We start from the raw sequence: 16,000 nt of genomic DNA, 5'->3' as shown, positions 1-16,000 counted from the left end.
GCTGGAAAGTGCCACTTCATTCCCCCTTTCTCGCAAAATGCAACCGTCTTTCCCACACCTCCCCACGGGATCAATTTAGAAACAGCGTGACTGGGATAGACGGGTGGAGGGCAAACGTCAAATCCCCTTCGGACCTTAGAGAGCGACGCCCTTGAAAGGCTCCTTATCTTTTTTTTGCCCGGCCAAAGGCTTCGTTTCCCACGTTCTGCCTTCTCGAGGCGCCACACGACTTCGACCACGCAAGCGGGATATACTTTCCCCACTGTCCCGTTTCCTTCACGATTGTCTTTGGGAGGCGACACCGTTATCGAGCCTCCCTGCCGCCTCTCCAGCCCCGGAGTGTCAGGGCCGTTTCTGGGAACTGTAGTTCTCCGTCCCGTTGCTCTCCGGCCGCCACCTGCGACGAGAAGACTTCATTTCCCAGCTCTCCTCTCTGCTGTTTTCCCTCTTCCACTGGCGAGGCCGAGCCGTCAATCAGTTGGCGTCACAATGAATGTAGCAGCGCTTGGGATTTTCTTTTTCTTTTTGGTATGTAAAAACACTCCTTTTCCCCCCTCCTCATAGCGGTGTGCCTAATAATAAGACTTTTAGGGCGGGTTTATAAAGGCAAGGCAGGAGGCAAGTGTCATGTGGGCTTCAGCTCGCCTCGCCGAGGAGTGGCAAGGCAGCAGGGCTGAGTGAAGAAGGGGGTTTGGTCGGGGTTCCCCCCCATCTGTCCGTCCGTCCGTCTGTCATCTGGAATGGTGCAAGCGAGACCGCGGCGAAGCTGATCGCGAAGGCAAAAGGCAGCCCCGGCTGGAAGATTCGCTGGTGGAGCTTCGCAGAGCAATGAAGCGGCAAAAGCTGGCCGTGGCAGCTGGCTTCTGTCTGTCCTTCTTGCTGGGCACTTTGCTCAACCTCTTATTCATCCCGGCCTTTGATCCCCTCCAGCAGCAGCAGCAGCGAAATGCGGGCATCGCGCACTCGTTGGCGGGCTCGCCTCGGGACAGGTCGTGGGAGGCGGCAAGGAGAAGCAGCGGCCGTCACCGGCGCTGGGATTTAGCCCGGCAGATCCGAGAGCGCTACGAAGAGGTGCTGCGGTACCAACAGAGGCAGCCGCCCGGAGAAGCCGGAGCGGCGGGAGCAGCCGCGGCTAAGTCTCGGCCGGCGGTGCGACCTCTGGAGAGGCGGCTCATGGATCTGGCGCCGCCGAGGCTCCCCTCCTCGCCCACTGACCGCAGCCCACGGGGGCTCCAGCTCGGTTCGCCCGGTCTCGTTGCCTCCGGGGCGCCCTGGGTCCCCGAATCCAAGCTAGAACTCTCTCTCGGGCCGCTTCGGTTGGGATGCCGGGACATTAGCAACGTGACCGAGGTCCATTACCTGGGCTCCGGCTACACCAAAGCCGTCTACAAAGCGGTGCTCAACAAGAGCCTGGCGGTGGCCTTGAAGTCCGTCGACTTTGCGGGGCACGACATCGACAATTGCGTCAAGCTCTATGGGTCTCTGGAAGACTGTTACAGGCTGGCCTCCTATAAGATTGTCAAGGAAATGGTCCTTTTGCAACGGTTGCGGCACCCCAACATCCTCCAGGTAAGCAGGGGATCCCCTGGTCTTAGGGACTTCAGATTTGGGTGGATTTGCGCGGCCCAGGCGGTGAGAGATGGGCGGCGCGGGGTTTAGGATTCAAACTCAGACTGGATTGCTTTTCCTTAAGCGGAATATTAAGGCGACGGCTGCTTTGTTATCAGCAGACAGAATGATTATTTGTCATATTTCAATCCTGTTCGCTTCCACCTGATGGGCTGGTGGAAGAGGCAACAGGGTGTTCATCTATCAAAATTAAGTTAAGACTTTCCGGCTGGCCACGTGGGATTTCTTGTTTAGTGTGGGATGAGATGTTGCAACCTAATTGGGAAGTTGCTATAAAGTGAGCTGAACTGGCTTGGAAGATAAGGTAGGATCGTGTTTCAAGCAGTTGAAATCAGGGATAAATCCGGAACAAGATTTAGAACTTAAGAAGGTTGTTTTGGCTACCGATGTTTCTGTTAGAGGTCAGATGCCAGAGAAAATGTTCTCAAAGAGTTTGCGGAAGAATGAATACTCTAGTGCCAGCCTCATCATCTTAAGGCCACAATTCCAAGCAATTTAAAGCATGTATAGATTCCCATGGAATTTATTTCCCATTTAAAGTCCCAATTGTAATGCCTAATGACATCTCTATAAATGAAGCTGGAAATCTTATGCAGCCTCCTGGCAAGTAAATCCTGCTGAATTTTCTCCTGAGCGAATTGCAAGAACCTGGCCATACAGTCATCAAGAAAGAGTCCAAGCTCTGCTTCAGGGAGTCTTTATTTTTAGACATGCATAGTAAGGATGATGTTATGACAGTCAGGGTGTTTGGGGACAAGGTGTGAAATGTTTCTTCTAAACTGGAAGTATTGATTCTATGGTGAGAAAGCCGGCCAAAAAATCCCCGTAGTCTGAGTAATTGGACAAAATATGCTGTCACTTCTAAACTCTTCAAATTGTGTGTCTGTGTTAGGTCAGTTAGTTGTATGTGAATTAGGACCTACCTATTGGAAGTCTGTGAGTTCAGACAGGGAAGTGCTGCAGTGATGTAAATCTGAAAATTTTACAGCAAAATAAAATGTGCAATACTCATCCAGCTGTTTCCTTCTGTCTGCATACTGAACTGGTGAAGGTAGGCAAAGCAGGGAGCTAATTTACTTTCAGAAACTCTTGAAATTTAATATTCTCCCAAATCATTGTGAATCTTAAAAGTGAGATGAAAATGTGGTGCTTCGCAACCTTGTTGCTTGTTTTTTGTAAGGATTTAATAAGGCACAGGAACACCTGCAACTCTGGGTTCTGGACCAGAACTTGACCTTCTTTCATTAGAAATCAGAATTGGTAAAAAAATAAAAAGTTTGAGTAAAGTCATTTCTCTATTTTTTTCCAAAGGCAAACCAAGGACCATTTACAGTAGCTCTGGTTTCCGTATTGAATGCGCATTATACTAATTTGAAGAGGAGTTCATTGGTCAATTTCATAACTGCTTGAGGACCAATGTATGAAATTAATTGAACTTTGAGTGCTTTCAGTTTTAGCAGATTTGGAAATCATTGTGCCCAGAAATGATGGATAAAAAATCAAGGCAGATGTCAGAGTGGGCAGAGATGGCTAGGCAGCAGCAACTCTCCTCATTCTTCATAAGCAGCGAGCAGAGCAACAGGAGGCTAAAGTTTCTGTTACCGGTAGCATTTTTTAAATTCTAGGTGCTTATTTGTTGTTGGGGGGAAATCACTCTTGTCAAAAGTACAGATATGTCAATCAATGGAGCTTGACAGCGAAAACCTTTCCCCTCTTTTTTGTCCTCCTTCAAACTGAGTTTTATATGTTTTTAAAACAAGGATAGTCTTTGAGATTCAAATTGACTTGCAAAGTCTCCCGCCTCTGGCATTGTCCAGAATGTCTTACACTGGAGGAAAAACCCTCCTCCTTTTCATTTCCTCTTCTCACTTTCTTCTTTGACACTGTTAAACGTATGCCTGGGAGTAATCAGGGTTGTGGTTTTTGTTCCAAATCCTCACTTAAACTAATGCTCCATTCGCTTCTATTCTAGGTCATCAGAATCGTTTTCTTACCTGTTCCAAATTTTCAGAAAAAGCATAGGAAATCAGTCAGTTCTGTCCACATGGGCATAGGCTTCCCTAGATTTCTCCCAAATAAAAGGGCCTACTCTAGAGGAGAACTTGATGTGACTTTTTCTTCTCCTTCTCTCCTCTGGACTCCATCCTATTTCATCCCAAGTGGTAACCATTTCTTTAGGACTCCTCTGAGAACTGATTTTATGTGCCTCTTCTCTTGGAGAAAATAATTTGATGGTGCTCTTCAGTAATCACTGTACATGGGTACTTCCTGGAGAACTGCTCTTTGGAGAAGAAGGTGTGGATTTTCAGTAAAAAACAACAACAGCACATCTTTTTTATTTTATTTTGGTCCATGAAATTAAGAAAAGGTGGATGAGAAGTTTTTTAAAGTATTTCTTGCAACTTGTCTTCCCTATCCTGTTTCTCCCCTTTTCTTTCTTGAGTGACTTGATGGCCATGTTCCTTTCAACATCTACCTATCTTGCAACTGCAATTATAACTTTGTTAATTATGTGCTCTTCACACACAAATATACCCCATCAATTATGGAATAATTCATTTAAATAATATGAACCATGTTTACCTATGAACATTTGTGCTTGTGAGAACGCCAAAGCAAAGCAAGACTTCCTTGACTGAGATATCCTATTCACAGCAGGAAAGACAGATGGAAAATAAAAAAAAGCAATGTTACTGCTCCCAGTTGACTTAATTCTGCAAATCTTGGAGGAAATGGTAATGTGGATCTGTAAAATGCAAGTTAGGACTAAATAGTTGTTAAAAATGTGAAGAAAATTGAAGCTGAGAGATTTAGCTAATTATGCTTCCTGTCCCACTCTTAGATTTTTTGTTTTTTCCCTGAGATCTTTGAAATAGATTTTTGAGAGGATGTGTGGAGTAAGGCAACACTGTGGCTTTCAGTTTCATGAATCTGTAGTCAATCCACTTCATTGTCTGAAGTGGGGTTACGGTTTTCTTTGAAGTTGTCATGAACTCCAGTTTTTATTCCAGATAGTTAGTTCTGGTTTCATTCTGCTTCATAATAGGAAGCTGTAGCCCTTCAAAACTTCTAGATTCCTGTGTATTATTTAAATTTGTATTACAGCTTCTAATCTTGAAATCAGTTTGAAATGAATTGAAAGTCCCAGGCAAAGGAGTCTCACTGAATCTGCTAGAATACCAAATCTATTCTTTCTTCAGGGGTAAAATAAAAGGGTATTTTAGAATGTGGCTGAATATTCTGTTACTATTTCAGCTTTAAGCTGGATGTTCTATTGCTCAGCAATTTTCATAGAATGCAAGAAAGGATCCATCTGAATATCCCTCCAGATAGGGGTGTCCAATTTTGGCAACTTTAAGATTTGTGGATTTCAACTTCCTGAATTCCTTAGTTAGCCATGCTGGCTGGGAAATTCTGGGAGTTGAAGTCCATAAGTGTTAAAGTTGCCAAGGTTGGATACCCCTGCTTTAAACCAACATCACTCACATTTTAAACTATGGACAGCCAGATGATTCTCAGAAATCTCTAAAAGTACACAAATACAGCAAGAGATAGCCAACTGTGCTCCTCACTACTTCTTTCCCAGCAAGAGGTGGCTTTCCTGACCAAGAGGTTCTGTTAGGGATAGCAATAGCACTTAGCATTATATACAGCTGTACAATGCTTTACAGTGGTCTCTGAGCATGTCATCTATTGCCCCCAACAATCTGGCTCCTCATTTTACTGATGTGGAAGGCTGAATCAATCTTGCGCTGGTCAGAATCAAACTCCTGGAGTGAGTAGTGAGTTAGCCTGCTATTCTGCATTCTAACCACTGCCCCATAACTTATCATGGTATTTTACTTGTGCATAAATACAGGTAGTCCTCAACTTATGACCACCATTGAGCCCAAAATATGTGTAGTTAAGTGACACATTTAAGTGAGTTTTGCCTTATTTTATGACCTTTCCTTCCTCAGTTGTTAAGTGAACACTCCAGTTGAAAAGTTAGTAACCTAGTTGTTCAGTGAATCTAGCTTTCCCATTGACTTCGCTTGTCAGAAGGTTGCAAAAAGTGATCACATAACCTTGGGACACAGCAACAGTCATAAGTATGAACCAGTTGCCAAGCATCTGAAGTTTGATCCCATGAGCATGGGGATGCTTCAAAGATTGTAACTGTGAAAAATTGTTGCAAGTCACTTTTTTTCAGTGCTATTGTAACTTTGAATGGTCACTAAATGAACTGTTGTAAGTCAAGGACTACCTGTAATTTCACAAGGTTGTCCACTAGATATCCCTGCCATCCTAGGTGAATTAAAGAGACAAATAAGTCCCAGTCTTCCCAATAGTGATGAGAGAATTTAAAAATTTGCCTTGTGTCTAATATTTTGTCAAAGGCTTTTATTCATTTCATTTCCTGTAAAATTGATTTTTCACTTTTCTAATATTTTTGGGTTTTTTTTAAATTTAGGTATTTGTTTTTAAATGGTTATTTAACTTCTATAAAGCCGCCTTAAGAAAATTTATTTTGAAGATTGGAAAAAAACTAATGGTATAAATATGACTTAGCACACTAGAGAGATTTATCCTGGTTTACTAAAAGTTTTTGCTCTACTTTGAAATATCTAAGACTGTAAATGTGGTCATTTCTTCTGTAACGAATTGCATAGACCCAATGTCATGATGAGAAATTTGGCTTTCTTCTAAATTCTGAACTTTGTTTCCTTCCATTCCGCCTTGAAGGTAATAATGACAAAATGAACTTCTACTTCCAGGCACTAGCAATATGGGTGATTTCACTGATCTCTTTATATAAATTTCTGGGAATGCTTGAAACTCCATCCTTTTGACACCCCCACCTCAGACTCTCCTGGTTTCTGATTTAATTTTGACAGGGGGGCAGACTTTCTAAATAAACCCAGTCTGTTTAGGTGAATTTCCTAAAGCAAAGCTCTTAGTGTCCAGAGAAAGTGTAGAGAGCTTTCAAGAACAGAAGCTTATTTTCCTGTTGCTGCTTCCTTGAGTGCTTGGAATACACTGGAGACCACCCATTCTCCCGCTCTTCTCTCCAGTTCAGCAGCACATCCATCTACAGTGAGTGACGGGTTGCCAAGGGCCTCCAAAGCATTAGTGAATTAGTCTATTTATTCACGAATAGTGCCTTATACTGGAGGGGTGTCTAACCCTCTGGCCAGAAATCAGACTTGTGCAGGACAGTTTAGCACACAATTTGTAACTCCCTTTTTTTGAATAGGATTAGTTCTGGATGAACTCTAAAAATTCAACCCACATCTCTTCCCGTCCAGTAAAAAAATATGTGGACTTAATAAGTGACAATCTGATATTCTCCCCCCATCTTTGATTCATTAGAAGGTTTTGCCAATTTCTTGCTGTACTGATTCATGTTTTTGGAATTTCCAGGCTTGATTACTGCAATAGAATTGATCAGGGCAGCCAGGATCAGGGCAGCCGCTGAAAGCATCTTGGAAGCTTCAGCTTGGGCTCTGGGCACTTGGACAATGAGGGAGGTCCACCCAAACTATGGGTTGTTATAATAATATTAGATGGGTCAGTACTTCTGATTCAAGACCACAGAGCCAATTGATTAACCTTAAAAGCCAAGAGCCATGTCAACGTTTTGAATTTTTTTTTGCACACTCATATTTACCTGACCTTTGGTTTCAGTAGACACCAATGCAATGAGCAGAAAATAATCCTGGATACAAGATGCAGGGAGAAGGAATTATGGAGAGATCTGAAATGGTCACTGGATTACCAAGGTGTTCAGGAGGTTTTTTTTAAAAAAATGTCCTGGTTGTGCAGAATAATGGACAAGCCTGTCTGCTCCATGAAAGTTGTTGGTGGAGTTTGCTTAAGGTGGTGATTGGAACTCTGAACATCTCAAGTATTTGTGTTTCTCCTGCAATAAGTCAGCTTGCCCATGTAAATTGAGATACATCTACCATTTTGATGTGCATCTTTATTTGCTTCAAGTCAGAGCAACAGCCATTGTTGCAAGAAATGTGTAAAGCTTCATGCAGGCTGACAATACAGTTGCTCCATTCTTTTTACCATACATGTAAGGAAAATCACATTGGCATTCTGCTGATCTAGAATGAAACTGAAGCTTAGTAAACCAAACCAAACCAAACCAAACCAAACCAAACCAAACCAAACCAAACCAAACCAAACCAAACCAAACCAAACCAAACCAAACCAAACCTTGTCCAGCTTCTTTTAATCCTAAGGATGTAAGTCCTTGAACCATTGTCTGCGTTTAGTTGACTCTCCAGAGTCAGGCACAACTGGACAAGGGAACTATACCTTTTAAATGATTTTTGGGAGGCAACAAAACAATAAGTTTCTCAATTACACTAACAGTAATATCATGCATTTATGTTGTAGGATTGTTGCAAGGATTTCTGAGATCATATATATTAGCACTTGAAATTCTTGACAATGTTGGGAAATATTATTTTTAATTAGTATGGTCAATCTATCCTTGGGTATAAAATTAGATCTGGTAGATGGCTTGGGACAGAGCCTCACGTTTAATTTTGAATTGGAGTGAATGAGTCAGCACAGATAAGGCAAAGGTTACTTATTCCATATAGATTAGCCTTCCCCAATTTGATGCTCTTCTAGTTGGAGGAAATTAGCATAATCTCTATCCAGCACAGGGTAACTGAAAATGATGGAAATTGTAGTGCAATATATTTGAAGGTTACTGGATTGAAGAAAGGTGAGTTTGATCTTCCATAGGTGCCTTCTGTCATTCCTCAATCCATGGCAGGATACTTGGGAAAGCTATTTGGATTTTTTTTTGTGGAGTTTCTTCTCTAATGGGAAGAACTAAGACAGATGTTCTAAAACACTGTAAAATCTTTTATTTAGAAGATAGTACTTGAGTATTTGTAGTTTAGACATAGATAAGGAAATTGTAAAGTTTTAACAGTCCTCTCTTGAGGGAAAAGGGTAGAGAAAAATAGTCTGGATGTGAGCAACATGTGATTGCATCAGGACTGGTAAATGTTTTACTTTTTTGACAAGTACAGATAAATAGTTTAAGGTAGAAGTATAAATGGTATTTCTAACACCATAGTTAAGTTTACGACATGAAAATTATATTAATCTTTTATAAATGTATTTAGGATTGTAGACTAATGTTGTAACCTAGACCCAGTTGCTAGAGGGCAACTCCTGTTGCAAATACCTATGCTTATTCCTGATTAAGTTTATTTAGAATGACAGCCCCACTATAAGGAGACAAATAAGAATGAATCTTCTGCTTCTGAATATAGTTTCCTGCAATGTTGGATGATTAAAATGGTAAGCAGATGGACGGCTGGTTTGACATGGCAACTTATTTGTAGGCAAACAGCTTTCCATACAGAGAAGTGTGGCAAACAGCCCACAGAACGGATGTCAGCCTGATGATCCCATTTTGCTTCTACCTGGTTTGGCATAATTGAATTTAGTGTACAGTAGTTTCTTATGATCTCCACAGGAATGGCTGCCACACATTTATTATGGCTACCGATATTACATGGAATAACTCAGAGAGACTAAAACCAGTTAAATAACACAAACATACTGATAAAGGAGAATCTTTGTAGCTCAGGGTTGAAATAGAAAGTCCTTGGTGTTCTCTGAGCTTTGGTTATCTTGCAGACATTTCATTATCCAAACTAGGTAACATCATCAGTGCAGTAGCTAGTTTGGGTTAATGCAACGTCTGCAAGAAAACAACAAAGCTCAGAGAACACTAAGGACCCCTAAAGTTAAATATCTCTCATGCCACCAAGTGCCAAAACAGACTCATTACAAAACTACATTTTTAAACTTAATTTTTCAAATTTAGAAATTACCCATCTCCCTCACAGAAGGACACTCTTCAAGTAAAATATTAAAATATAAAAACTCTGTATAAAATTTAAATAAGAAGCAAAGATGGATAAAATTAAACATAAAAAGGTCTGTGCATCTGTGTGTGTGTGTGTGTGTGCGCGCGCGTGTGGTCATTCAGATCCTCATGGCCTCCAGGCATTTAAAGTTGCCTGTTGAAAAGGCAACTTTCCCTCAGTACAGGTTTTTAATGATTATTATTATCTTTTGCTTCTTAAAAGTGTCTTGAAGGATTTGCTATAGGAAAAAAAATGTTTCGTTCATTGTTTCATTATTTATTCTGTAATTCACCTTGAGTGGTTTTGGTACGTTTTCAATAAATATGTAATATTTTCAAGAGCAACCTTGACTAAGCTTATTGTTCTTTCCAACTGTAAAATTGTTATGCTCACTGCTTAAATCTGGAGTCTTGCTTAATGTTTTATTCAAATTTTATTATATAAGCAAGGAAATGCAGGTAAGAGTTCTCTGGAAGTATATACTATGCATATTATCATGGAATCATAGCAACAATGCAACCTTCCCCAATTGGGTATCTAATTTTTTTTGCAGAAGAGCAGCATTTAAGAAAACAAATGCAAACTATATGATTGAACAAGTCTCTAACCTTGTGTATTTTTTTAAAATAAGTGATTGCTTGAGCATCTGGAGCTTTCTTATAATTTCACCTTACTTTGCATGCAATGAAAGCAAAAGACCTGAGTAGTGCAACTCTAGAAAGAATGTTTTGTTTCAAGAGGCAGAGACTACTTCTAAAATAAATAAATAAATATTATTTTATTCTAAGTCCTCCATCTAATATACAAATTGTTCCTTGCTGACTGGTCACCCATAGAGGTTATGCCTTCTTGGGCCTTTTCAAATTGAATGTGGTCACAAGTCTTACTTTAAGTGGAAGGGGGTCTTCCCTTAGACATACATGTGACCCTGCAAGGGACATTTTCCTTGTAAATCTCTTCCAGATGACAGCTTGAAGTGTGTCTGTAAGATAACAGACTTATTCTTCTACTGTTTCAGCCCTTCCCAGTTCTTATCCTGCCAGGCCTCACAGTCACCCTTAGATTGTGTTTGTATTTTTAAATGCATTCTTTCAAAACATTCTGTATGTAGTACATGTTGATGAAATGTTTTGGGTTAACTATAAAGTGGGCCATGATTAATTAAGGCAGTGTACTTTTGTTTTTCAAAATGCAGGTAATACTTAATGATGTCTATGATAGAAAAACAATGTTTCATCTCCGAAGAGCATTAGGTAGGAAAAGTGTGTTAAGTGCCCATTAGAAATTGAAATGGCACCATAGGGGAGGCAGGCAAAACAATTAAAAAAAAATGCCTGAAAATCTTCAGCCAGAAAAATTGCATGAAATAAGTCTAAATATGGTTAGCATCCTGGCAGCTAAATATTGTGTCTGTCTGTTATAGTTCCAAAGGTTATATTCAAATAATAAAGTATATTTTTTTCCTGAATTTTTAAAATACTATTTGGCAAGGGGAAATTAGAACGAATGAATATCTAAATCATCAGAACAGATTGAATAGAATAGATTAATTTCTACATAGATAGAGAGAATGAAAACTGAGCACTCCTAAGGATCTCATTGACTTTGTGTGTATCATTTCATTTTATCCATTCATCTTGGATATGGCAAATTATTCACTGGGCATATGAGAAGTAAAGTATGACCCACAAGACTGGGAAGGTTCAATTGCTGAAAAATCCCAACCTTCTATTTAACAAGAACAACAAAAATCCCCCCTTTCTTTTATTACGGTGTCACTAGTACAGTTTGCATAAGTTTGTTCTGTATAACTCAAGAGGACAGTTTGGTGTAGTGATTAAGGCACATGTTAGAAATTAGGAGTCCCGTGAGTTCTAATCTTGCCTTAGGTATGAATCCAAGTGGGTGACTTTATACCTATCGCTTTCTCTTAGTTCTAGGAGGAAAGCAAGAACAAACCATTTCCTAAATGTTTGCCAAGAGAACTGTGAGGACTGGTCAAAGTAATTGCCAGGAGGCAGCATTGACCTGAAGACCCAAACCCATAGAAAATATAGCACAATCAAGTGTTTGCTTGTTCCACCTCTTTCCTATTCTCTTAGCAAGTGGGCATTTTAGTGGGAGACATTTTAATAGCCAGTTTAATGTTGCTGTGTTTGGAATGAAGGAAGTGGAAGAAGGAAAATCAATTTAGTAATGAGGGACCTTTGCAAAAGAGAGGTATCAAAGTCTGATTTATTTCTGAAATTTTATTTAATTCTGTTAATTGCTGTGCAGTTGCTCTCTATGAAACCTGGTAGCTACTGGTAACTGCCTCTTTCTCCTATTTCTATGCAATGTGGTTGCTTTCTTTTGTGGAAGTGGAGGTAGGTGGGTTGAAGAAGGAGAGATTCCAGACCTTGCATTTTTGTTGGGAGATAAATATGGATAGTTTGTAGTTTAGTGTCAAGACACCCTCGACTACTATACATTGCAATCTGGAGATGAAGGTTGAAAAATTATTTCCTTTGGAACTGCAGTAGTAGAACTGTTAATTTCAAACAATGGATGCAATTGTAAAGAGATAATGGTGATGTTTGATTTACTGTAATCAAATATAATTATAAGCCTTCTCGGTTGGCACAAATGCTCAGGCAGGCATAAACAGCTTGTCTTAAATGATTCTTCTCATTTTTGGGGGAGCCAATTACAAAGAAACAATTACTAAGGAACAGTTTTGTTTCTATTGTGCCTTATTCATCTAATGAAAGCTTTTCCATATGGAAGTTTTCTGGCGATTTCTCCCCTCCCCCTTTCTTGATAGGAAATGCACTAAGGAGTAACTTTCTTCTAGGGAATATTTCATATGATATTATCTTGCAGCTGGTATAAAACAATGGTTCTATCTAAAGCACTTAAAGACAGGAAGGAAAATATTAGTTAAAGATTAATAGCAAATTAATTATTATTGGTCTTGCTTCAAGTCCATACTTGATATGAATTTTACTGAGTAGCCACATGTTATATCATTTCCCCTCAATCTGAAAAAGTGGTTTACCATTGCCTCCCTCAACACTATTTAATATTTTTAAGTGAGTGATTATATGCCCCTTAAATAATGCATGAAAATCTCTTTGTTGTTTTATCTTGATTCATGATAACTCTTTAATTAACAATTAAAGAGTCTTGATGCATACAAATTATTTAAAGGGATGCATAGGTCCAAATTGGTGTTTGATGGACGTTAGAAAGGTCAAAGCAGTGCCACCTTCTGGTGATTCATTGGAGGTGACCATATGTTCCTTTTCTTGTGCAACCCATGGGATTTGAGGTGGGGGTGGGAGACAGGAGTCAGCCAAAAGAGCAGACAGATGCGGCTTGGTGAAGAAAGATAAATTACATAAAGTGCTTCTTTATTGCAAGAACGTTTCCCTAAGGCCCAGATGTTATCCTGAGCTTTTAAGAGTGAAGAAAAGATCTGTTAGCGGGAATTCTGCTCCTGCTAGAAGCCAGAGCTGATACAACTGTAAACTTCCCCTAACTATCCTTGTCATTATTAGATGAGTTGTGTGTCTCTTCTCTGAAGTAGCTGTAGCTGTCTAGATGCTAGAAACTATGAAGTGTGTGTGTGTGTGTGTGTGTGTGTGTGTTGTGGGGGCTGTCTTGTATAAGGTGTGATAAGGAGGGGATCTTTTTACATAAGACACAAGGTACACAATGATGTTGGCTAAAAAAAACCCCTCCACCATCCTTACTCACTTTGAAAACTGTCCTTCATGAGAAATAATCCAGGCTAATTTGTCTATTCTGACATATGCATCATATAAATCACTCCTAAAAACTCTGTTCTCAGTTGCTGCTTCTTTAATAGGAACTGATGATTTGCAACCTCATCTATTTTCCTTAGGAATACTCCCCGGAAAGGCCTGTTATGGAATCAATTGCTACTAATTTCGGTACTGTTTCCAGGCTACTGACATTTACAATGTAAGACGGTTTTATGTGTGGAAAGGTTTTAGAATGTAGAGAGCATGTCTATCTAAAAAGTAGACTTAAACTGATTTAGTAGTCAGTCCATGTTTCACTTGAGAACAAAGGAAGGTATAGTTTGGTAAGGAGAGCTAAGGGGATCTAACTCTGAATTCTACACTAACCATTCATTACAAGAATTCTTTGGAGGAAACTCCAATCAGTGAAAATAATGTTATTTATTTACACACATCATCTAAGCTCTATTTTTCTGGACACTACTTCCATTCCACAGGGTGCACATAATAGAGATGAGTTATTATGTATTTTCAGATGGTGACCTTTCCTCTTCGTTTGCTCAAATAGGTTCTATGCTAAATTATGCACAACCTAATAAATAGTGAGGTGATCAACATAATTGGAGTTGTACATAATCACTTATCGAATTACACTGCTGATATAATTCCCCTTACTTTCTCAACTTTATATTTCTTCCTTAAGAAGTCAATAATTTGATCTTTGTTAAAATTAGTTCATGTCCAATGTGTGGATTTCAACACGCTTAAATCAAGATGACTTTTCCTAAAGCAATTAAGGTTGGACATAGCACCACTGCCTCAGTAATTCCTGGCTAGACTTCAGGGTGGCACAAAACTCAATGTGATATGATTTAAGAATTTAATTATGTTGCTGCATTTTCTTTACAAAGTGGAACATCCACATCTCCCTAATGATAAGTAGCAAATGAAATCCAAATATATTCAAAGTTTTTTAAGCTTTAGGAATATTGCAGTATGACAGTTTCTCATTTGTCCTAGGCGGAAAGTTAATCCAGTTAGTGGAAAGTTGCCCAGAGCACTGTTAAAACTGGTAGCTGAATTATATATTTTTGATGTTACAAAGGAGGAACACTGTTCAATCCATGGAGACCAGCATTTAATCAATCTGATCTCAATTAAATTCAAATGTGGATTCTGCTGGCAGGAGCACTTTTTGGAATGTGACTCTGGTTCCTTCTAAATGTCTAAAGGATGCGCATAGCTCTGTCAAAGTTCTGCATCTTAAGGAAGAAATCTGATGTTGGATTTTGTCAAACTTCCTTTAAAATCATAGTATTTGCTGTTGTGACAGCTTGGAAATTCCTGTACTCATTTGTTCTTTGTCTTGGCTTTTCCCGCAATAGTAGTAATTACAGGCAGATGACAACACAATCCTCAATAGAATTCTCACTTCTCACATTTACTTGACATCCCCATCGTCTTCGATCTTATTTTGCCCTTCAACTGAATAACCACCTGACATTTCTCATTTCTCTGTTTCAGAAATCAAACTATATAGACTGAAAGTACAAACTATATAATCTGAAAGTACCTGTTTCATGCCAAATTATCTACAGGTACTCCTTGATGTACGACCACAATTAAGACCATAATTTCCATTGTTAGGCAAGGCAGTTGTTAAGTGAGCCGCACCTGATTTTGCAATCTTTTTTGCCAATGGTTTTTAAGCAAATCACTGCAGCTGTTAATGATTCGTGTGGCCATTAAGCAAAGCTGACTCCCCCCCCCATTGATTTTGCTTGCCAGAACCCAGCTGGGAAAGTTGTAAATGTTGATCACAACCATTGTAAATACATGCTAATTGCTAAGCACCCAAAATTTGATCACATAGGATGCTATGACAGTTCTAAGTGTAAGGACTGGTTGTTAGTCACTATCTTTTCAGTGCCATTGTAATTTCAAACAGTTGTTAAATAAGTCAAGGACTACCAGTCAGAGGTGGTATTCTACCAATTTGGACTGGTTCCCCTGAACTGGTACCGTAAATTGTGGGTGGCCCTGCCCCCCCAGCCCCAACTCTATGTCATCCCATTTAGGCCCTTTTTTAGTTTTAATAATTAAATAATAATTTAATGAATAATAATAGTAATAATAATAATAATAATAATAATAATAAATATAATACATAATAAATAATTTCCAGCTTAAGGGGACTTCTATCCAGGAATTCTGTGGCTCTTGTAGTTCTGTTTTGCAAAAAATTCAGTTGATTCTCAGGGAAAGCTAACAAAGCGAAAGCATAGAGTCTAAAAACTTAAAGCTTAATTAAAATTGATACTAAAATCAATTAATTATAATGGAAAGCCTGGCAGAAGACAGGCGTTTTTACAAATTTTTCTAAACAGAGAGAAAAGGAGCTACATATACAGAAATGGTGAAATTGTAGGCTTGTCTGTAAAACTGTGTGTGTCTCTGTGTGTGAAACCTGCAAAAAAGAAGAGCAAATTACTTCTGTGCTGCTGCCAAGAAAAATCTGGGGACATGACCATATAGTTACCCAGGAGCTGAATTCAATTTGACGGAACCTTTACTTTTTATTACCTGCTTATCTATCTTGGTGAACAGTCTCCTGCATAGAAGCATTTTATTTTGTAGGCTAACTCTTGTTCTGTTCTAAATATGCCAATTCTCTCTGCACAGTAAGGTTTTTGTCCAGGTTTTCAACTGTATCACTGTGTGAGGTCAGTAGATAATGGG

The 16,000-nt window shown here is 39.5% G+C and overlaps 1 protein-coding gene across 1 annotated transcript in view; it reads left to right on the top strand.

The window, feature by feature from the left end:
- The first annotated feature begins 382 nt into the window (after window positions 1-382).
- The window catches only part of PKDCC (protein kinase domain containing, cytoplasmic), a 36,970-nt gene continuing 21,352 nt past the window's right edge, over window positions 383-16,000 (top strand). Inside the window, exon 1 of the mRNA XM_014063928.2 lies at window positions 383-1,569. Coding sequence (XP_013919403.2) covers window positions 829-1,569 — 741 coding nt within the window. The 5' untranslated portion in view covers window positions 383-828. The remainder of the gene's footprint in view (window positions 1,570-16,000) is intronic.

Source organism: Thamnophis sirtalis, unplaced genomic scaffold (assembly GCF_051295495.1).
Source record: "Thamnophis sirtalis isolate CommonGarterSnake01/CBP01778 unplaced genomic scaffold, rThaSir2_p1.2 scaffold_6, whole genome shotgun sequence".
NCBI classification, from domain to species: domain Eukaryota; kingdom Metazoa; phylum Chordata; class Lepidosauria; order Squamata; family Natricidae; genus Thamnophis; species Thamnophis sirtalis.
The sequence above is the reverse complement of the archived record's forward strand: the minus strand, read 5'-3'. Positions and strand labels throughout refer to the sequence as shown.